Here is a 24,804-nt window from a genome sequence, read left to right as displayed (position 1 = left end):
AGTTTTCTTGGCAAAGATACTGGAATAATTTGCCATTTCTTTCTCTAACTCATTTTTTATAGATGAGGAAACTGAGGCAAGCAGAGTTAAATGATTTGTGCAGGGTCACACAACTAGGCTGGATTTGAACTCATGAAGATGAGTCTTCCTCACTCCATCTCTATACTGTATCCACTGAGCCACCTACTTGCCTCAGCTGGACATGGGAATAAGGATCAAAGTGAATGGGGGCAGAGATTAGACTGTAGTACTACTAAGAGCAGTGGTGATTACCTTAGTTTGGGGATATCTTTCCCCAGTTTCTTATCTTTACTGTAATCACTGTTTATGCAATCAACTATTCCTTTTTTACTTCACTCTACTTCAAGGAGATGAAATAAACACAAATTTCAACTTCCATTCTCTTAGTGTCAAAATAGAAACCTAGCCAAAACTTTTTTTATTTTTTGGAGCAAATGAAGCAATGTTTGGTATGGATCAGAGAATGGAAAGCCACTTGCCTACCTCTGAGCCATTAATATTGCCTTTTGGAAAGTGGACATATTGCCAATTATTATCATGGGGAGGAATCATATCGGCCACACATCGTTCTAAGACTCAAATGAAATAATATTTTTAAACACTTTGCAAGCTATGAGATAACTGGGACAGCTGAGTGGTACAGTGGATGGAGGACTGGGCCTGGAGTCAGGAAGACTCATCATCCTAAGTTCAAATATGGCTGCAAACACTAGCTGTGTGACTCTAGGCAAGTCACTTAACCCTATTTGCTTCATGAAGTTCCTCATCTGTAAAATGAAGTGGAAAAGAAAACGGCAAACCACTCCAGTATCTTTGCCAAAAAAAGCCCAAATGGGATCATGAGGAGTTGGGCACGATTAAAAAAAGTGAATGAACAGGAACAATAGTCCAAATAATATCAACAGTGAAACGAAACTTGCCCAAAGCTATCTATGCAGCTAAATAAGCCAAGCTTTGGAATATAGTTCTTCTTACTCCAAGATCTCTACTTTTTCCTACTAGCCCATGATGTTTTTTCATAATCCCTGCATGGTATTTGATTGTCACAAAGGTTAATCTTATTTTAATTATTAGAATAAAAGTCTTCAAACTAGGTAAATCATACGATCATCAATGTAATATCAAAACTGTGTATTGGAACTTCATACTGACAAGTAAAAGGAAAAGACTTCCATTTTTTTTCAGACTTTATTTCAATCCTATCTGAAACACTGGCATTTTAGACTACTGGATATGCTAATTACATTTAATATTGTCACACTCAGTTACCTCTGATCTGTCCAATGGAAAATTCCACTTCATGGGAAAAATCTTCCATCAACCAAGTTAATTTTGTACTAATTTGGCACAAATATGACTAGTTAAGGAAAAACTTTAGGGATTTTTCAAAAAATTCGGAATCATTTTATTTTATTTTTGAAACAATTAGGGCAAGCTATTTTCTTTACTGAGGAAAGGGTAAGAAAATAGCTTAATGAACCGTAGCTAAAAGCCTGGAAATCAGCTGTCTTGTTACAGGGTGGAGGTAGGGGGAAGAGGGAGCAGAAATACTACATTAAAGAGAATGCAAGGAGATGAATAACTTTCCATTCATATATAGTATAGAAGAAAACCTCTCTATGTACTTGTCTCTATCTCTGTGTGTCTTTCTATCTCTCTGTCTTTGTCTATATTTCTGTTTCTGTCTTTTTCTCTCTACTAGATCAAATCCTTCCCTTTGAGGCCCAGGGTAAACTGAAGGACTTAGTTCTATTGCTAAATTCGAAACTATTTGGTCACTTATGTTGACTATTCATCAAATTCAAGAATTTCTGGATTGAAAGGGGCTTCAAATCTCATCTAGTATTCATGGACAAGCATAGACTCTGCAACACATCCAACTTGTGCTGAACCTTTTATTTCAAGATCTCTAGATAGGGAAAATCTACTTTCTTCTCTGCCAGCCCATGACACTTTTGAATAGCTCCGGATTAGGAAGTTGTCCTTATATCAACCTTAAAACTGCCCCTTTGCAATTTCCACTCACTGTTCCTGGTTTCACATTTGGCGTTTCAATTAGCCTCTTCTACATGAAGGCCCTTTAGTTATTTGAATGTGACTATAGCATCTCCTCTAATTCTTGTTTCCAGGTTACACATTCCCATTCCCATCAGTTATTCAATCATTTTGAAGTCTTCCACCATCGTAGTGGCCACACTCTTGGGTGCTCTCCAGTTATCTACATCTCTTAAAATACAGCACTAACAACTTAATATAATGTTCTCGACATGATCAGAACATAACAGATATTAACACTTCTCTGATTCTAGGTATATATTTTCTTAATGCAGCCTCAGATCAATCAAAGTGACTTCCATATCACACTGTTGACCTTTATGGAATTTGAAATCCATTCAAATACCTACCTACTCAGATCCTTTTAAAACCAAATATTTTCTGGTCAGCCTTTCCTATTTTCCTTTTTTCCTCCTCCTTTCCTTTCTTGTTCCCTTTTTGTTATAGATCCCTTTGGTAGTGTGGTAAAACTTATAGATACCTCTTAAATGAGTATTTTAAATGAAAGAATATATAGTTTTAAAAATATTAAAAATCATATTGAAATGTAGTTACAAAATTATTTTTAAAAGATGCATGGACACCAGATCAAGAATCCTTCTAAGAAAAGGAACACTCCTTAAATATTTTCTCTTCACTGATTTAGGATGGGCATCATATGTAAACCATTTCTACCATGAAATGCAAGATGTGTCTGCTTTATCATTAGGGTTGCTGTTAAAGAGTATGTCATAAAATTATAAAAGTCATTTTAATGCATTTATATATTTGCTTTGAGCTAGAACCACTTTCCCTTTCACGTGCTAACTAGTTGCCATTAATCCCCTGAGAAAAATTACCTACTTAGAGAGCAACAGCTGTCCATGCATCCTATTGCTAATCACCAAAAAGATGCTTGAGACATCTAGAGAACTGATTCTAATTTGTGATTTGATCTGCTTTTCAGTGTCATAAATCGTTCTCCACAGAATTAAAATATAAAAAGAAAAGGCCAGAACAGGCAAAATCATGAAAGGGAGGGGAAGAAATGTTTTAGATTTTTAAAAATCAACCCATTTTGAAAGCCCTAATCGTGAAAGAACTACAGACACCTAAGCAAGCCTTATCAATCAATATGGGTAAGATAAAATAAACAACTCCTTGGGACACAGAGACCTGAGCTATTGCCAAAATCTGAGAATGAAAAAAAAAAAAAGTAAATAGGATCTAAAGAAGGAGACAGATGGGTAAGAAGAATCAATTTAGAATTGAATGTGTGGAGGTGGGTGTGAAATGATTAAGTGAAATAGGAACTCATGCTTCTTACAGATCTGGTTTTAAGAGGGAGGAAAGGGAGGTTGTCCTGTATGGGGTGGAGATAGTACTTGGGCAGATATCTTTCCTAGAATTTAAGAGAGAAGGTAATTCAAGATGTTATTTGGTCCATCTTTCTTGTTCAAGGCTGGGTTAAATTCAAGCTAAGTTGGAATTCTCTTAATTCTTCTTTTTCACCCCCTTCCTTCTCTCTGCTCTTCCCTCATGCCCAATCAAGTATCAGGATCTGTCAATTCTACTTCTAGATTACATCTCTTCCATCTCTTCTTCTCCCCCCTCCTGTTGCTAGCTCTCTAGTTCAAGCATTATTACCTTTTGCCAATTCTATTCTTGTAGCCTCCTAATGAGGCTGTTTCAGATCTGTTCCCTCTGTGATCCTTCACCAAACATTGACCTAGAGAGTGGTTATAAGGCAGAACTCGAATCATGTTAGTTTTCATGTTATTGCTCAGAAAAATCTTTAGGGCTCCTGTTGCCTCCAGGATAAAATTCAAACTCCTAAACTGCGTATGTAAGATTTTTTGTAATCTGACTTCATCCTCCCAAATTTATTTTATGCTTGACAAAGTTCTTAGAACCTGCTTAGGTTCATCATATATTCAAATCCACTATTCATGATCTTCCATTTCCTTGTGAAACTTCCAAATACTGTTTAGAATTCAATTATGAAAAAATAGTTTAATTGTGTAATAATATATTTCTATATTCCATCAGCTCTCACACATGAGTCCTTTTGTAACCTTTCCTCTTTAAATCTGGGGTGCTACCAGGACTGTGCAGATCAAGAAGCATCTGACTTTTAGATATATGAATTTCAGAGGCTCTCTTTGTTTAAAAAAGAGGCTCTCCAGGCCTCCAAGTATTATGGGAACATAGAGATCCTTGGCTGATAACTTAAGAATGACAAAAATTAAGAGACATAGCTCTTAGATCACTAACACATTTATGCTAAAATATATTCTCTTTACATTTTTTGTTGTTGTTTAATCAATTGGTTGTATCTGATTCTTCATGATCCCTTTTGGGGTTTCTTGGCATAGATACTGGAATAGTTTGCCATTTCTTTCTCCAGGAAACTACTTCTTAGTTTAAGGACACTGATAAACTGAAGAATGTGCAGGTAGACAACCAGGATGATGAAAAACCTAACTACATATCATATGAAGCTTGATTAAAGGAATTGTGGATTTAGGGACATTTTTAATCTGAAAAGAGAAGTCTAGACATCTTTACGTATTAGAAGATCTTTCCTCTGGAGAAAAAATTATTTCTGCTTCACCTCCAAAAGCAATGATTAGAAGTTGCAAAGAGATAAATTGAGGCTTGGTGTCAGGAAAAACTTCCTAACAACTACATTATGTGCTGGCATGGAATGGATTGACTTCAGAAGAATGGGTTCCCTTTCCTCTGAAGTCTTTAAGGACAGGTTTCATGGCCACATATAAGATATGTCATAGCAAGGTCTTCTTTCAGGTATAAGTTGAACTAGAAGGCATCTTCTTTTTACATCGAAGATAGTATTATATATCAAAAAGCTCTGGACTCCTGGATTTGAGAGGTCTAAATTAGAAACTTAGTTCTGTCCTTTATTAGCTATATGACCCTGAACATCCTTCTTTGCCTATAAAATGGGCCAATATAGTTTTTAATAAAAATTAATATATTCAGAGTTATTATATGTAAGTGCTTTGTATTTAATCTTTCCTATACTAAACAAATATGAATGGCTCTCCAGAATTTCATTCCAATCCTGTTTCTTCTATATCAAATCAATAATCAACTTCCTGTATAGAGATGACCTTCCTCCCACAAAAGAATATTTTTTCCCTTGAGGCAATTGGGGTTAAGTGACTTGCCCAGGGTCATGCAGCTAGGAAGTGTTAAGTGTCTAAGGTAAGATTTGAACTTGGGACCTCTGGACTTCAGGGCTGATGCTCTATGTGTTGTACCAAATAATTGCCCCTAACAAGTGAATCTTTAAGATAGGTTTCCATCAGTTTTTTTTTTTTTTGCACATAGAGAACACATTTGTTTAGTTGTTAATAATGGAATCTTAATGATTTGTCATATATTTTGGAATTTATAGAGAAAAACATCTTGAGAGCAAAGCAGATGCTCTAATAAAGAGATTTATTAGTGTGGATTTTTTGAAAGATGCAAAAGTGCTTTGAAAAAGAATACTCTACACATAAAATATAATCATTAAATCAGCATTAGATAAGACAATTATCTGTATTGGGCCCAATACCCTGTTCAACCACTCATTTAGTGACCCTGCAAAATTCTATTATCCTCCCACATACTTCAGTTTCTTATCAACTGTACCTGTTAATTTCATGGAGTTTAAAGGACAACCAAATAAGATTCTTCTTAGCTAGAAATAAGGCATAGCCATTTCTATCCTTAAAGAATTCACAATCCATTGGTGTGGATACATTTTTCACTAATGCAGATCACAACCTTGCTGAGTCTCTGTGGACAGTTTTTAAAAGTGGTTCATCACCCTATGGCCAACTTTATACTGAGAACAGAGTGTTTGGGATGATAAGGATATTGGACGTTACCAGGCTAATACTAAAAGCTTTCTCAGCTTGGTACAACTTACTAGAACTTATGCTTCAGTAGCTTTGTTTAAGAGAAAGCCCAGAGGCATTCCTACTCCATGATAAAGAATCAAATTAGAAATTAAGTGGAGGAAAGTATTATAACTTTTAAAAAGTGTTGAATTATTGCAAGTGATCTTTAAGTATCCAATATTCTCAATATTCTTTCCAGATTATTATGAAATCCTGGTTACTGGGATTGTTTCTCTGAGTGCAGGCATAAACTTAAGTGGAGGAAAGTATTATAACTTTTAAAAAGTGTTGAATTATTGCAAGTGATCTTTAAGTATCCAATATTCTCAATATTCTTTCCAGATTATTATGAAATCCTGGTTACTGGGATTGTTTCTCTGAGTGCAGGCATAAACTTTTTTTCCCTCTGGGTCCCTTTGGCTAAATGTTGAGAAGAACCACTGTACTCTTGCTAATGGATGTATGTGAATGCATGTCATCTGAGTCAGAGAGCAGTATTGCTGGATAGAATTACCAAACTGTGTCATAAGGAAGGAGAAAAAAAAGCTCTGGGGAAGAAAGTAGGAGATGAAGATGATATTTCCTTGACCTTCTCATAGCAATGTATAATTAATTCCCTTTTCAGAACTCAAAAATCAATTCTAGGTATCAAAGGAAGCAAAATTCTCTTCTTCTGTTGAATGTAAGACTTTAGACAGAACCAGGGCAGAATTTGTTCTCAACAAGAAGGAGACAGTATTCAAGGAGTTGACATTTATAGAAGACACTCTCAGGTTTGAAAGGCATTTTATATACTTTCTCTCATTTGAGCTAAAAGCAAAGGGGCCATAGTGAGGAGTTTTCCATGTGAATAAATATAGGACAGTTTGGGTCAGGTTTTGCTCCCAGCAACATAGGAACTTTTAATGTAGGCAAAAGGCATCTTTCATTTCATGCATAAAAAAATGTAAATGATACTGGTTTTTTACTATAAACAGGGTGTTAAGATATTGCCATTCTGCATAGTTTCTTAAGAGTGATATTATCAGGGTTACTGGCAAGGGAAATAATTCTGGAATGATTGATTTTGCTTTTGGTTTGGCTGATAACTTAAGAGTGACAGAAATTAAGAGACATAGATGATGTCTTGGATCACTAAATTTCTCCTTCTGTTGGTACAGTTCTCTTTCCGCTATTTTTGCAATAATTCTGATTGCTACAAGAACTCATTTAAGGTGACATTTGGCTAAGATGGACAGCCATAAGTCAGCTTACTCTTATTTCCTAGCAACCTAATGGTTTCTTGGAATTTTTTACCATTAGCATGAAAGACACTGGAATATTGAAGCATACCATGTTTGATTTTCCTTTCCAACCCAAAGGGTGGATAGCTATTCATATACTCTGGAAACTAAAATGTGGTTGGTGGGTGAGAAGGAAGTAAGTGGGGAGAGAAGGAAGGTGGGGACTGTAATGGGTAGAACATGGAGGGCAGCTGGTGTTACACAAAATGTGCTAGAGATGGAGATTGTAATAGGAAGGCAAAAACAGAATGTTTCTAATGAGAGATTTTAGAAGAGTGTACATCAAGTGATTCCACAACAAGGTTTCTCAGAGATTCAGTTTCAAGGTTAAGTATATTATTCCCCTGTAACACAAACTGTAACAGCAACATGACTATTACCTAATACTGTAAGCATTCCTTTTTCTGAGGACTAAGGGCAAGACTGGCCACCTACGCTCTAAATGTAAATAAGTACACTAATTACAGTAACTCTTGGGCTTTTCAAAAATTCTAGAGAGAAAAAAAATATGAGATGATCTTCTATCCTTGCCTCTCTCTTCCTCTACCCCATATATCAAGCACAAGCTGAGATCTGCTAAGAGTCCCTGAGATCACATCTGATTTAATAGAAATGGAAGAGTTTGATAAACTGGTGGGGATCCTAAGAAAATACTAAAATTCATTTTGAAAGTTGAAAAAGTTGATTTTTACAAATATTATGCCATGTCCCAGGCATTTTGCTCAACACAGGGAGACAAAAATCTCAGAATCAATGATCTTCCAAACTTATGTTTTTTGGAGGGAAGAAAGACACAAGTATATACAGAGTATATATACAAAGCGAATGCACTTTGTATACTTTTTGAGGAGGAACACTTCCCCCAAAACTAATTTTTGGACAAAATTAGTGGAATTAGGAAAAGCCTCATGTTAAAAGTTGTGCTTGACCTAAGCCAAGAAATTGTAAAAATCAGAGTTGAAACATATGGAAAACAGAGTCACAGGATCATATTTAGAGCTACATTTTTTACAGAGGCACAAACTAAGTACAGATAGTTAGGTGGCTCAGTAGATAGAGCATCAAGCTAGAAATCAGAAAAACTCATTTTTCAGTTCAAACCCAGTCTCAGACACTTAGTGTGACCCTGGGCAATCACTTAAGTCCATTTGCCTCAGTTTCCTCATCTGTAAAATGAATTGGAGAAGAAAATAGCAAACTATTCTATTATCTTTGCCAAGAAAACACCAAATGGAGTCACAAAAAGCAATACAGAACTGAAAAATGACTGAACAACAATAAACCGAGGCACAGAGTTTAAGTGATTTGCTAGGTTCACATGGCTAGTGTTTCAGATGGGATTTGAACCCAAATCTTCAAGAACAACAACAACAAATTCCCTTTTTGGGAAAGGAATTATAGATAATAAAACTAGAAAAGGAGATTGAGGAATTTATATTTTCTTGCAGAGATAGTAGGGAACAAAAGTAGTTTATTATTGATCAATAGAGTTGCAAATCAATAAATTATAAATAGGTTCTTTAAGGACAAGAATTGTCCTTAATCACACAGTGATTGTTGAACTCAGTGGAAAATATTGGATAAAATAGACTCACGAGAAAGCACTATGTAATGGCTTAACTTAGAAAAGAAAACCAAAAAGTCAATAAAAGGGTAACAAATCTATTTCAGCCAATATTTCCTTGTTCTGTTCTGAGAAATCTGAGTTTCTGAGATGAAATGGAGATCATCTGGCCAACAGATTTGGTATAACCAATCTTCATCTGCTTCACATTCCTCTTTTAAGTGACAGAATTAGAATCTAAATTCTGGAAGGGGGCTGAAAGACTATTTAGTCTGAAAGACTTTGTTTCACAGATAAGATAATCAAAGCCACTGAGAAATCTGAGTAGTTAATATATACACACACACATACATTTATACAAATGTATATTTAATATATACATTAAAGACCTTTTTTTTTTTGGTGGGCATTTGGGGAGGGGTGACAACTCAACTGGTGGGTGGGAAAGGAAAGGAAATGAGATTAAATGTTGACTAAGGTCACACAGCTTGTGTCAGGTTGGATTTGAATTCAGGTCCTCGACTCCAGAGCCAATGTTCTATCCATTATGCCATCTAATTGCTTCAAGAACTACTTTTTTAAAAAATAGAATTGAAAACCCAGATATAGTAGTACATGCTTGTCACTCCAGCTACTGGAAAGAATAAGGGTGGTAGAACTTTTGAGATCAGGAGTTTTGAGCTGCAATGAGTTAAGATGATATTTTCACACCAAGATTAATATTAATATAATAAGCCCTCAGAAGCTGGGATGCTTAAGTTGCTGAAGGAGGAGCAAACCAGTCCATATTGGAAACAGAACAGGTCAAGCTTCCAATGCCAATTAAAGGGGTATCAGGCCTCTGGGTGACTCCTGTACCTAAGTGAAATAAAAAGATAGAAACAGAGATGGAAGAGGAAGAGGGGAGGGAGGAAGCAAGGAAGGAATAAAAACAAAAGAAAAAGGTAACAAGATGATTACAAAAATAAGGCATGGTTCTATAAGAATAATATATCCCTTATAGTTTACAATGAACAGGAATCAGCAAGAAATGCTAAGGAATGGAAAGAAAAGGGAATAAGAATTTATATAGTATCTACTATGTGGTAGGTACTATGTTAAGAGCTTTATAAATATTATCTGATTCGATCATTCCCATTTTACAGTTGAATAAACAAGCAGGTTAAATAATTTGATCAGGTTCACACAGCTAGTAAGTGTCTAAAAGCAGAATTTGAACTCCAGTCTTTGACTCCAGTGTTCTATTCATTTAGCTATCATAAGAAAAGTAGTATAAAGCAGAGGGTGTCATATATATGCAGTTGGAGGTGGTGGGGGAGGCATACATAGCCCACAAAACTCCTAAATGTGGCCTGAATAGATTACAATTAAATATTTGATAACATAATGAAAATAAAAGTCAACTTCATAAATCCAAGATGGGGATGAGAAGGTATATGACTATACAATTGTTTATCTGATGTTTTTTTTTAGTTTTGATTCCCTTTTAGTGGTAATTAGTAGGGTAATGAGGTACTGCAAACTTTGGTTGCTTTAGGAGCTATGATATCCAGAACAAGGAAGGTACTGGAACTTCAGTATCCCACCTTGGTCAGAACCTGTAGTTATTTTTACTTCTAGGTCTGACATTTAAAGAAGGGAATTGCTAAACTGGAAAGCATCCAAAGAGGGAATGCCAGAGTGGTTAAAAAGGGGAAGAAAACCTTAAAATGAAGTCATGTGAAAATAATTGACAGAACCAAGAATGTTAAACTTGGAAAGGAGAAGTTTGGAAGGAGGAAGGAGGTAACAGTTGTCTAAAACCATTTGTGGAAGAGGTATTCTGCTTGGTCTTAAAGAAGGGCACCAGAAAAAAGTGGGGAGAAGTTGTTGCAAGGAAGTAAAAATATACTAAGACTTGGTTTAAAGGAAAAAATTTTCCTAAAAATGATATGCTCCAAGGGGGTATATGTCAAGAGTATTAGACCCCCTTGCTGTAACTGCAAATATAAAGGCCCAAAGTCCAATTTGGAGTATGTTTGGGGAGATAACAATTGTGATTCCATCCAAGCCTGGAAGTAAGAACAACTATCAATCAGCAAAAATTCATTAAATATTACTGTGTTCTGGTCCTGTGCTAGACATTTGGATACAAATATAAAAGTGAAACATCTCTTGTCCTCATTTAACTTAAATTTTATGGAGGGATAGAACCATATCTTGGGAATGCCAGAGAAGGAAGTTTTAGTCTATGTAGTTACAGGGATTGCAAGAAGAGCCACAGGGAAGTAGATTTTCAGATTTTTTTTTAGGGGCAATGATAACATGGATTTGATTATTTTTCCCTGTGTAGGAAAGATAAGCGAGTCGGATACATGTAGCAGTACATGGAGATATCCTGTTGAGTAACTGGATCAAATTAAGCATGGTCTTGGAGCCAATCAGATACAGAGAGGTTTAAGTGAGGATTGACTCTAGAATCCTCCAACTAACTCAAGGCAGCCATGCCTCAAGTTAAGCACCCAAACTGAGTAGATTAACTTTCTGTGGGTGGAAGCATAGGATCTCTGTTGGGTCATGTTGACATGTTAGGGTTCCTGGTGGGGAGAAGACAGATGATAAAATGCTTTTAATGTTGCCACTCTACTAAAAGGATAGACCAACAGTTTATCTCTGCCCAGAATAGAGAAGAATTTGGTTTAAATAACTTTGGAGGGAGGGAATTACTTTAGGGGAAAAAAAAGTATTCTGAAGAATCTTTGAAATATGTGAAATTAGCATTCTCACAATGCTTAGAGATGGAAAGAATGGTGTGTAGGACAGTGGGTGAACCCCATGTAGTATTTATAGATGGCCATGGACAAGAATGGCCAAAATTATTTGTCTGATGATTGGAGGGTGACTGAATAAATTATGATATGTTAATGTAAAAAGAGAAGTAGTATGCTATAAAAATCAACAAATAGTAAAAATACAAAGGAATATGGAAAGGTTCATATGAAGTGATACAAAGCAAGGTCAATACAAGCAGAGGATTGTATATATTAAATATAGCATCTATGATACCGTGGCTTTGGAATCATGGTTTGTGTTCAGTCCTCTCTCTGATATGTACCATTGTGACCCTAGATTAAGTTTTTTAACAAGGCAATTGGGGTTAAATAACTTGTTCAGGGTCACACAGCTAGTCAGTGTTAGTATTTGAGGCCAGAACTTGAATTCAGATCCTTCTGACTCCAAGACCAGTCTGTATCACTAGCACTATCTAGCCTCCCCACTTGTAAATAAGTTAATTAACATTTCTTCAGCTTTTTTCCCCAACCCCTGTAACATGAAGGAATTGGACAAAATGATCTCTGAAGTCCCTTAATATTCATGATCCTGATAAACTAAATACAAAAATAAAAAAAATAACAGCTTCAAAAAAAGATTAAAAAATATTCAGGTCTACTTTGTGAACATGTTTGGTATAATCTTTTCAGGGAGTTAAGAGTATTTTTATTTCTCATTCTGCAAGTTTTTTGTTGTTCGTGATGATAATGGCCAAATTAATAAAAGCAGCATAAAATCACCTGTGAAATACAATTAAATTATTGAGAGAAGTTGTTGTAACTGAGGTAGAGAAAAGATAGAGAGGGAAAGAGAGAAATTAGCTCTATACATTTATGCATAATCACTGTCATTACAAAACATGCAAAATGCAAAAGTGTGGCCATTTTCTAAGGGAAACTTCTTTTGCTAAGCATATGATTCTAATCACGGATGATTATTTAGCAAGACAAAAACCCAGCTGGTTTAGTTATTCAATCTAAGGTGAGAAATTGGGTTGGGTTCAAGACTGCAAAAACTTGTCTTTTCTCCTGAAAAGAAAAGTTTGGGGCCCTGGAAATATCCTGCTGATAAGACAACAACAACACATCCTTCCAGAAGGCTTTTTTTTACGTGTTTTTTGACAAGCTCTTAAATATTTTGTTGAATACCAATTTGCTTTTCTCAACCCAGAAAAATCTGATGAAGAACACTGGAAATTTTCTTCACATATTAGTAGCATCACTGAGCAGCAGTAAAGACAGATTATCAATCTGCTACTCTACAGGGGTTATATTTCTCACCTTATTTCTCAGTTATATGAACTTAAAAACTGAAGCTTCTCAGTGTCTTCTTTTTTATTCTCAGTGACTTTTGGAGAACATATCAAGCTATTTTAATTAAGATAGCTGAATAGAGAATACAAGGAGTTACCACATTTGTGTCTTTAGTTTTACACAATCTCTTTAGAGTGTGTTTGTCTTGGGGAAATATTCTCTCAAATTTTATTAAATAGGGCATCAAATATGTGCAAGTCTAGTTTCTTCTATATGTGATTACAGCAAGAAAGAAAAATAGTGTATGGAGAGATTATTTTCCCTTACCTCCTCAGTCTTATCTCCCTATTTATTTTTTATTGGATTCCTAGCTGGGCCTTCTTTTACAACCTCAGTGATCTCATAGAAATGGAATTTTAGAACTGGACAAGACCATAGATGTCATCTAATCTAGCTTCAATTCATGGAGCATGAATTATCTTTTTTTTTTTTTTAAACATACCCACCTATAAGATGATATTCAATGAAACTCTGGTTCTCCAAAATAGGGATATTTCACCATTGTACAAAGAATCAAGTGAAACTTGCATTTTGTCCTTGTTTGGGAGGAATAAGATAAAAGGAATTTTACAAGATGGGGAAAAGACTTTCTTATTACTCCAGGATCACAGCCCAGGGAGAAGAGAAGTATGACTCAAAATCAAGCTGATAGCTTCATAGTTGCTCTTCTCCAAAGCAAAGAAATGGAAAGAATAAGACAGAAAAACAGGAGATAAAAAGACATGGCATTTTTGATGCAGAAGGAAGAGACTGGAAGCAAGAAGATGAATTGTATCATTAAGCATTTCTTTTCTGTCTATGCCCCCAACTAGATTGTAAGCCCCTCAGAATCAAGAATGCTATCTGAATGTATTTTAGACCAAACTGTCCCTGGCACATCATAGATACTCAACAAATACCTGTTGATAATTATGGGTATGCTTGCCACAAGTCTTCCCCAGTCCAGTCCATCCTCCTTTTAGCTACCAAAATGATTTTCCTAAATCACAGATCTGACCATCTCATTGCCCCTGACCCCTGTCCTATTCAGTAAACTCTCATGGCTTTCTATCACCTCCAGAATCAAATATAAAATGTCTATGGCATTCAAAGCCCTTTGTAAATCCCCCCTGCCCCAGCCTTCCAGTCTTGTTATACCTCACTCTCATTCATGTACTCTTAGATTCAGTGACATAGGCTTCCTTAGTATTCCACAAGCAAGATGCTCCATCTCTCACCTTTGTATTCTCTGACTGTTGTTCCTCATCTCTGCCTTCTGGTTTTCTTGGCTTCCTTCAAGTTCCAGCTAAAATCCCACCCTCCACAGGAAGCCTTTCCCAACCTCTTTTAATTATAGTACCTTCTCTCTGATAATTATTTCCTATTTATTCTGTATAAAACTTGTTCTAAATATATTTAGATATGGTCTCCCATTGGATTGTGAGCTCCTCGGGGACAGGGGCTGTCCTATGCCTCTTTTTGTATACCTACTGCTTGGTGCAATGCTTGGAACATAATAGGTTAATAAATGCTCACTGAGTGATTAAGGCCAAAAATCAGATGATTATTTAAAAAAATTGACTTTAATGGTATAAGACACCATATATAACATTTCTTTCTCAATGTATCATTTCTGGCTATGTTGTACAAATAAATTGAAAAGAGCAAGATTCAAATCTATAAAACTTCCAATGTCTTCTAAACAAAAACAAAACAAAACAAAAAAGGGGTAGGGACATAATAGATACTTAATAAATGTCACTGAATGACTGATTAAGGCCAAAATCAGATGATTTCAAAAAAAGTTGATTTTAATGATACAAGATGATATAAAGCAATGATAATTTCTCAATGTATCAGTTCTGGTTACTTTGTACAAATAAATTTAAAAGAGCAAGATTCAAATTTATAAAACTTCCAATGTCTTCTAAACAAAAACAAAACACAGAAGGATAGGGACATAAAGCTATGGAGAATGTTCCTTTTCCCCTTTTAATATTGTATGTTTTGTTCAAATGATTAGCCATTCACCCAAAGAGTCATTTAAATATAAAACTATTTTCCAGTTAAAAACTACCATAATGCTAAATAATTAGTTCAAAGGCTTTGAAATTATGCATTGCTTTAGGTTGGTAAAGAAAACCATTTCTGTTATGTTCAGATTTACTCTTGACTCTAAAGGAAATGTTATAGATAAAAGCATACTCAAAAACTCAATGGACTCAAATGGATCAGTGATCAATAGAGATGTTCACTACAGTGATGTAGATTGTGACTCTACTCCATTTCCTCTTATAAAATAGCCACAGGAGGTCCTTCCAACCATCTTTGATTTTTCCTGACATTGCAAGGCTAGCAATGGGGTACTCAGATTGAATACTTTGTTTTTGTCACATGAACAGCCTGCTTTCTTTTTTCACTTCCCATTTTGTTGATAACTTTACTCCCCTTCTTTAAAGTTCCTTGTTTGATATATGTTGTAGCCTGCTATTATGCCCACCATGAATCTCCATTCACCTCTCATATTTGCTTTCTTTTTCCAAAGACTTTTGCATTCCATTTCACTCAGCTACAAAATAATACTGGAAGACAACTGATTTTAAAAACATGGGTTTTTATTTCTTAGAGAAGCCTGAGGACATTAAAAGACCTTTGCAATTTCCTGAAGGCAATCCAGTCTGCTTTCCTGTTTCTTTTTAATTCTGAGGCCCACTTATCATCCATTTATATAGCCTGTCTTAGATATTGATATACTGTATATAAATATACATAACACAACATATGTAATATAGGATTCCATACACACACACACACACACATGTAACAGCATGTATGTGTATACACATACTAATGGACAATCTAAAATTGTTTAATCAACTTTATGTCCACAATCCCATCAATAAGTATTCTTCATCCACTTCATTTTTCTTTTCTGTATAATTAGGCCAAATGATTTCTTCCAGGAAGTTTGGTGGTATTTCATGGCTTGATGGCAACTAGCATGATATCATCCTCAAACAGAAGCATCAGGAGCACCTTACTTTTGACTTTTTTTATGATCAGAAAGTCAGTGAATAAGATTGATTCTATTGTTAAATATTTCAAAGAATCATGAATGTTTTTGATGTATGGGTGGAATATAAAGTACTTAAGAATAATCAATAAAAAATAAACATAGTAACACTTTGTAGGCAATTGTACAACTGATAAAGATATGGTCTGCTTGAGAATGTTATTTGTGAAAGTTTAACTGTTTCTGCTAATATGGTCATCAAGAGTGACCTCAATGCATGTGTAGATTATTCTAACAAAACTTTATAAAAATGGGAAAGAAGGCATATATAGTAGTTTTTCCTGGTCATCTTTTTTTTTTTTTAATTAATGAAATTATGATTTTTTTCATGCCTTGGGTATCTTCTCATCCTTCTGCCTTATGGATTAATCCCTTAACCTCATAATTATTACCTTCAGCATAAACCTCTACTATGCATACTTGATTTACTCTGGTTGCTTTTGATTCTTTCATTTTCTTAAGTGCAATTTTTGTGTCCTATATAAGCATGTTGGGAATTGTGGTATTATACTCCAAGAGGATTTCTCCTTTGCTTTTTAATCCTGGGTGTAATTGCTCAGGGGCTTTTTAAAAATTAATTTTAAAATTATTTTTGCTCTCCATTGCTTCTCTTCTTTACAAGATCATACTGTTCATAAGCTACCATGATTTTTCTCTGTAAATTTTTATTAATAAGCTTATAAACACACATGCTCTTTTACCACCATCTCTTCCTCTTTGGTAAAGTCAAGTATTTGTTAACTAAGACATTTTTTAGGTTCTTTTGGTCTTCTTGTTGAAGCGATTGATTTATATTAATTAAATTTTTTACATGCAATCATTAAATCAATGTTGGTATCTTTTCTTATATTTATTACCAATGAAGATAAAAATAGCACTTTAGTTCCTAATGAAGGGGGAGTGAAACTGTGTTCCCTTTAAAATTATCACTCAAACTGTGGTCCCTTTTGCTCTCAGGCCCTCTTGGGAAAGCAATCTCCCCAGATAAGTTATCTTTTGGGGATGCCAGACCCTTTGATTCAATTAGAAATCTTGGTCAAAAAGCACCTCTTTGAAGTGTTGTTAATTCCAGTTGGAGATCTGGGCCGGATACTGATAAGCATCTAGGTCTGGGAACTTTGGCTTTCCTTTTAACCTGAAATCTGAAGCCTCAAGACTCCTTTTTAAAGGGCAATTTCTGAACTCACTCTTTGCAGAAGGTCTAAAGTAGCTTGCTCTGCTTCTAGGACCCTATCTGCTGAGAAGGCATTCTCTTTTCAGTGCCAGCCTCCATTTCCCTAATAGGACTTTGCTACTAAAGAAGTCAGTCTCTTAGCAAAACTGGCTTCCTAAACATAATAAACTTCCATTTTTGCCATCTAAAACTCTTCAGGTTCATGAATTCTTCTACTTTGAACCTTTGCACAGACAAAAAGGGGATTTTAACAACTCTTTGACTACCACTAACCTCATCACTAGGATTATTGTGAAGATCAAATAAGATACGTGTAAAACATTTAGCATTATGTCTGGAACATTGTTGGTTTTGGTCAGTTATTTTCCAATCATGTCCAACACTTTGTGACTCCATTTGGGGTTTCCTTATCAAAGATATTGGTATAGTTTGCCAATTTCTTCTCCAGTTTTTTTAAAGATGAGGAAAGGCAAGGAAGGTTAAGTGACTTGCCCAGAGTGAAATAGCCAGTAAGTATCTGAAGCAAGATTTGATGAATTCAAGAAGATTTGTCTTCCTGATTTCAAAACTGGCTTTCTATCCACTGTGCCACTTAATTGTCCTCCTGGCACATAATAAGTACTATATAAATGTTATCTATTCTTAGTTGTAGAAAGCAAAAATTTACCTTAATTCTCTTCTTCATGTTCTAAAGCATGGAATAGTAAACTTCCCCCAAACCATAAAGGGGGTAAATGCCTCTTTCATTTTCATATAACTCCTTCTGGATTCCAGGTGGGGATGAGGCTGTTCTGATAGAACACTGCATATCTCAGTCCAGATTATGGGTTGTCACAATGCTATTGTGACTTCTGGCCAGTTCAGTCAGATAAGTCTGCTTCTGACTTAATGTGCTACATATCTGCATATGTGAAGGCAGTAAAGGCAATGGAGGTAAGCAGTACATGAATGTGGTCTGGGGAAGTGTTTCTGACTTTAATGAGAACAAAAGCCTCCTATTAAGTATTGCTTCATTATTTTGAAGATGCACTTCCCCCCCTTAGGAGAGGGGGAATTTTCATTCTTAGATGTGTTACATGATTTAATGACATAGGAATGGAAGATCCTAGAAGGTAGGAATTGCTTGTTCCTTAATTTAACATCTTGATCCCATTGTAGTGTTCAACAGAAATCTGTGTACTTTGTGAGTACTCAGCAAACTTAAATCAGATGATGATTACATACATATTTCTCTCTGTCTATGCCTCCCCAAAAGGGAAAAAAAATCTAGCATGCTAGTTCTTTCCACTGTCTTCAGGGTACTGAGAATGGGAGCAGAATCCAAACATGGGTCCTTCCACTTCAGCGGCACCAAAGAGCAGATAGAAGAGTAAGAAAACCTTATGGTTTGAGTATTTAGAATCTTGGAAGAGTTAAAATCATGGTTCATAATCCCTCTGGTTCTTTAGTCAAAATAGAAAAAACCAAAAACTTATTTGGAAAGAAATATCTTCAAGCATCCAAAAAAAATAATGCAACATACAATCATAGATATTCTTTGTTAGACCTATTTGGTCATATTTTTAAAGATATAAAGGTGAAAAATGGATGGATGCACAATATTGCAAAACAGATTCATGGTCTGGACTGGATCATGTATCACAGCTTCACTGAAAAAAAAGAAATCCTGAAGCATTTTCTGCCAATTATTCTTGAAATTATTTTGTTGGTTGCACTATTAAATAGAGAACAGTTTTTTTCTTTTTCACATAAACATCAAACCCTCTAGTATTCTCAATCTACTTAGATCTCTATTTGTAATAAATGACTAAAACATGATATGGATTTGTGCCAAAGACTTTGCAATAATCAATAAATGGAGATTAAATTAAAAAAAAAACCTATACTTGCAGAATGGCTGTACAACATGACTTAATAAGGTTTTCATTTTCTAATTGCTATGATTCAGTGTAGATAGAATAAGTACTTCTCATTCCTTTTAGGACACTGGGGGATTAGATAACATTCATTTTATTTTCTGCTTGCTACTGGTTTGTTCAGATCTGTGTTTTTCTCCTCCCCGCCCCCCTCACACACACACATACACACACACACACACCAAATTCCTCATGATATCTCTGTTTTTCTCCCCCACACATACACCCTCTCCCCAAAGCCCTCATGATATAGCTACTTCTATTATCTTATTGTTCCAGATACATATATGCCAAGAAGCAAAACTTCTTTTTCTTGGCTTACAGAGGAGTAGCCAGCAATAACTTTATTAAGTGATCAGTAGGGTTATTCCCTACCTGTGATATCCAACACACACAATTGAGAAGAAAAGGTCCCTTTTAAAAAGGGGCAAATAACTGAACTGGCCATGCAGTGGGCTAGGAGTTCAGACCCAGGCAATTGGTATCATCTTGATTTTGCCATTCCTATCTCTCTTCTGTTCCCCTTGCCTTTTAATTTTTTCATTTTGTTCATTCTTTTCCTTTCTGTACTTCATTTCCTTTTCCTCCTTGTCTTCAATCCATTAAGTTTCAAACAACATAAAAAAAAATTGGATATGACATATGAAATGCCTCAAAGGGAAACATCAAAAACAACATCACTATGTATCTGACACAATCCCAGACTTTATTATATAAGGACTTGAATAATTGTTGTAGAGTGAGTAAAGCATTGGATTTGAAATCTGAAAACCTGTGAATGAATTTTAGGTTTGCTACCTACATGTCAATGGATCTCTCTAGGCCTTAATTTCCTTGATAATAAAACAGAGGGATGGACCTCAGTTCATTTTTTAAGACTTTTAAGATTTCTCTCAGCTCTAAAATTTCTTCAAGTGGAATCATCATCCTCAATAAAATATATATAGAGAGACTTTAAATTCAGAGGCCTTGGGTTCTAATCCCCCTGAGACCATGGGCAAAGTCTCTTTACTTTGCTCATCTGAAACATGAGGGCCTTGGATATAATCTATGGTCCTATGAAGATTTCCAAATGGCTTTATATGTATTCCTTTGGAAGCCTCCACAGAATCACAGATTTTGAGATAAAAGAGACATTGGATCCATTAAGTCCAATGCCATTATGGAATTTATGACATCATTAATTAGTGCAGGCAGCTAAGTGGTACAGTGGATAGATTGCAGAGCCTGGAGTCAGGAAGGCTTAATTTTAAATCCTTCTTCAGATACTTCCTAGCTGTGTGACCCTGGGCAAATCACTTAATCTTGTTTGTCTTAGTTTCCTCATCTGTAAAATGAGCTGGAGAAGGAAATGGGAAAGCACGCTGGTATTTTTTCCAAAAAGACCTCAAATAGGGTTGTGAAGAGTCCCAAAAGACTGAATAACAATTGCATATCTGACTTGATCACACACTATTGGAACAGGACAGATCTTAAGAGTTCATTTGATCCAAACTTCTCATTTTTCATATGGAGAAACCAAGGCATGAAGAAGGAAAATGAAATGTTTAAGGTCATATTGGCAGCTAAAGGCAGGGATGAGTTGAGAAACCAAATCTCCAGCTTCTTTATATGTTATACTCGCTGCTCTATACTTTCACCATGTTGTCCCTTGTAGCAACTGGACAGCAAATATGAACTTATGTCAAATCAATGGCATTTATGTCTACTGTGTGCTAAACATAAGGACTATGTTTAATTATGGGGAATGAGAGAGGCTAAATTCTAGGGATACACAGAGTCAAAAAATAGGTCCTTCTTTCAAGGGACTTGTGATCTAGCATAGGAGACAATGTGCAAACGACTCTTTCCAAACAAGATGTATAAATTGGCAATAATCTCACAGGAAAAGAAGTAGCATTAAAGGGGATCAAGAAAGACTTCTTGCAGGAAGTGGTGGGGTATTACCTGAGACCTAGCCTTCAAGGTATAGAAGACAGCCAGTGAAAATGCCCCTAGTTAGGAAATGATGGAATATTTTATATGAGGAACAGGAAGAAAGTCAGTGTCACCATAACTTAGAGCCAAACTTCTTAAACTGTGGTTGCGACCCCACAAGAGGTTTTAATAACTAAATGTGGGAGTTGTGAAATTGTGATTTATTATTAGTATATGTTTGATTTGTATCCCTATTTTATATACCCAGGATCAAGTTAAAATTCCTCAGAGAAAAAGAGGTTATGATTGGAAAAAATTTAAGGACATGGAGGACAGTAACATGTACAAAGATTAGAAAGGTTGGAAGAGTACAGGTTGAGAACTTTAAAAACCAAAGAAATTTATATTTGATCCTGATGGTAACAGGGAGCTACTGGCAATACTCCCCAAAACTATTGTCTTTTTCTTCTGTCCCCAAGGAAATGAGACCAAGTTGGTCACAAATTGGCTTTATATGCTTTATGGGAATCATGAAATCACCAAACACACATATACATTCCTAGAGTAATGGTCCATGAGTCTACTCACCCACATATCCTGGAGTGCCACATGCTGTGGACATGACATCTCCTTTACCTTCCATTTTGGACAACCCAAAGTCACTGATCATGATTTTGGAGTCCTCATCTGGGCTGTAGTACAAAAGGTTTTCAGGCTAAGACAGGGAAAGATGAAGAAAAACAAATATAAATATTTTATACATCTGGGATAAATCTGACAGAAGACAATATCTAATATGTGAGGCCAAACATGGTAACTTCTTGCTCATAACAATTTAAAATTAAACAAGGCCATCAAATTATGAAATGAATAACATGCTTGAAAACTAGATCTTTCTTTGGGTTGGCCTGTAGACTTCCTAGAATTACACATTTTTAGATAGTACAGTGAGATAGGTAGAAAACTATTAATTCAATTCCTTTGCTAGCTGAAAGGGAAATCATCATCAGACAACAAAACCATCTTTCAGTTATGTCTTTGCTTTTTAAATGGTGAGATCATGATAACTACCAGGAGGAAGAAGCATAATTAATTATCTGCCATCTGACACTATTTCTCTTTCCATCCCCAAGTGTTTTTTTCTGCTTCTGGAGCTGCCACAGAGAGAGATGGGAAAGTGACGTTTATTAAGAGGTATAAGTGATGCTACCCATTCACACTAATATCAAAGGGAGCAACTTGTAAAATCTGTACTTTAGAATGAACTTTCTAACATTCTTCTGGGCTGAATTATATTTTCTTTCCTTTCATGATTTCCACAATTGTACCAGTCAGTGTTCTTTTTATTATTCATTGCTTTTGTTGATAAAAATTAGCCTGCTTTTTAGGTAGTAGATTCTAGGGAAGAATAAGATAATCCTGTGCAAATTACACATAATTATTTGAGGCAGAGAAAAAGAGAGAGGGAAAATGTTATACTAGAAAAATTATCAGGGACTCAATGAAAAAAAAAATGCTACTTTTCTTCTTACTCTCCCATTAAAATGAGAGCACCAGAAGGTACCTTTTGCAATGGCTGGAGCTTGGTTTGCCTTTGATGAATAAAACTCCTGGTCAGTTCAATTTTCTAGATATTTTCCTAACCTGAGTTTACAAAGAAATCACCTGGAGAAAATGGATAAATACTTGCTTTCTTTGTCCATGTGTTTTTTAAAAATCGGATAATTTCTACTTCCTAACAACTTTTATGGGAAATAAAAACCATGTAAAATGGGATTTTTTTTTTTTAAAGGCTGGAGAAGAGAAATATTGTTATCTCTTTTGTATGATTATAAACTTTGAATTTGGAATCAGGAAGTAGATTGGTTTATTTCTCTTAGAAGTTTATGAAAATTTCATAACCCACTCTTATCCTAATTCACAGAGGCCAAAAACCTTTTTTTTTTTTTTTGAGATTACAAAGGGACTCGAAAATGGCAGTGTTCTACTTTCAGCAATTACATGCTGTGAGTTTGATGGTCTAAAAGCTTCTGTTCAATCCAATCCAAATTGGAAACACTTCCCTATAAGGACAATGTGGGAGTAAAATACAATATATATCCCATACAGCCAATGTTTCTGTCTTTCTAAGAGGAAATAAATGCTACCCACCGTGATATGGTCTATTATTCTCCATAGAAATTATTTTAAATAAGTACTAATAATCAACCCACTCACTGTACTCCTACATGGCTACTAACTTGGCTTTTAAAAGCTGCTTGCTGAACTTGGAAAACCCAATCTGATGGTAGGAAAATAAATACAGGCAAGGGATGGGTTTATTTAGCTCAGTGAAGGATTTAAGAAACCCTTGAAGGCGGGATAATCCTTCTGAAATCCTAAGAAACCTATCAAGAACTAATACTGTAACCAAGCTCACAAAAACTACTAAAGGGGCATCTTGCTGCAGCCAGTAAGGCAAGGATCTTTAGGAATAAAGAAAGAGACCCAGAGACATGCACATAGAGAATATACATTATTTTTTATTCCTGAAAAAATGAAGACTAGTGCATTTCCCTGCCTTTGACACAACCCTAGAGTACTTCTTAAAATTTGATTTTGTTGGTGATATAAAATCCAGTTCTGGGTATATTAAGGTCCCAGAGTTTATGTAAAATGGGATGGTTGGACATGACCTATAATGTCCTTTCTAGCTCTACACCTATGATCTAAGTTTGTGAGAAAGAATCTGGAATCATGATTACATAGTCTTAAAGACAGAAAGGTTCACATACTATCTTGGACATATCCTGGCTCTTTCACTGGGCCAATTATGTAACCCTTCAGGGTCCCCAGGTAATTCTATGACAGTAAATTAAGTGCTGACTTTCAGGGAGAGAAGAGGAAGTTTCCTCATCAGCTGCTCCATATCTTAAAGAAATCACAAGCCTAATAAATACTAAATAAATAAAATCAATTTCATATTCAGTCCTTTAAACTGCTTAGTACTTAGCATGCTCCTGGCACATTGTTTAATCACGTCTGAATCTTGGTGACCCATGGACCGTAGCACACCAATATTAGGGGTGCCAGGATAAGATATTGGGGTGGTTTACCATTTCCTTCTCTAGTGGATTAAGGAAGCAATGGTTAAGTGACTTGCCCAGTGCCACACAGCAAGTAATTGTCTGAGGTCAGTTCTTCCTGACCACAGGTCTAGCATTCTATCCACTGAGCCACCTAGCCACTTGACATAAAGTAGATGCTTAATAAATGTGAAATGCTTTATAGTGGTCTTAAAAATCTACAGACTATGGTGAACACCTACAATGTGAATATGTTAATTATGAGATAAGCAGTAAGACATTTTACTACTTAGCCAATTAAGAGAATGGGAATTACATCCCATGAAACAGCAAGTGGTCTTAGTTTATAAGTTTATAGATTTCATTCAGGTTATCACTACCCTGAAAAAGTCTTCATCCTCCACTGAGAGTCATTTCCTTTTACAATGTAGTACAGAATGGATGAGACATGCCAGGAAATGATGGTCTTACCTTGAGGTCCCTATGAACGATTCCCATCCTGTGGAGATAGTAGACTGCATCCAAGACCTGGCGGATTAGAGTACTGGCATCTTTTTCCGTATAAAATCCTTTCTCCACTATTCGATCAAAAAGCTCCCCGCCGGATACACTGTAAAATACCACAGGGCACAAAGGCTACATGAGAGTTCCTGCTGATTTTTGCTGGAAATGGGGAAAAACATTCATAGAAGATCTAAGGATCATTTCGAAAGTGCCTCCATTATTTCAGATCATTCTCCTAT

General features: G+C 35.6%; 1 protein-coding gene and 1 long non-coding RNA gene across 2 annotated transcripts in view; one reads left to right on the top strand and one right to left on the bottom strand.

Moving 5' to 3' along the window:
- Positions 1 to 24,804, bottom strand: part of CAMK1D (calcium/calmodulin dependent protein kinase ID) — a 457,058-nt gene that overhangs the window by 59,018 nt on the left and 373,236 nt on the right. The window contains exons 4-5 of the mRNA XM_003771427.4: positions 24,533 to 24,671; positions 21,585 to 21,711 (exon numbers count right to left, since the gene is read on the bottom strand). Coding sequence (XP_003771475.1) covers positions 21,585 to 21,711; positions 24,533 to 24,671 — 266 coding nt within the window. The remainder of the gene's footprint in view (positions 1 to 21,584; positions 21,712 to 24,532; positions 24,672 to 24,804) is intronic.
- LOC105750702 overlaps positions 18,005 to 24,804 on the top strand; it is a 74,971-nt gene continuing 68,171 nt past the window's right edge. Inside the window, exon 1 of the long non-coding RNA XR_001121188.3 lies at positions 18,005 to 18,096. This is a non-coding gene — a long non-coding RNA (uncharacterized LOC105750702). The remainder of the gene's footprint in view (positions 18,097 to 24,804) is intronic.

Source organism: Sarcophilus harrisii, chromosome 5, assembly GCF_902635505.1.
Source record: "Sarcophilus harrisii chromosome 5, mSarHar1.11, whole genome shotgun sequence".
Classification (NCBI taxonomy): domain Eukaryota; kingdom Metazoa; phylum Chordata; class Mammalia; order Dasyuromorphia; family Dasyuridae; genus Sarcophilus; species Sarcophilus harrisii.
Note: the sequence above shows the minus strand (reverse complement) of the source record. Positions and strands in the feature narration are given on the sequence as shown.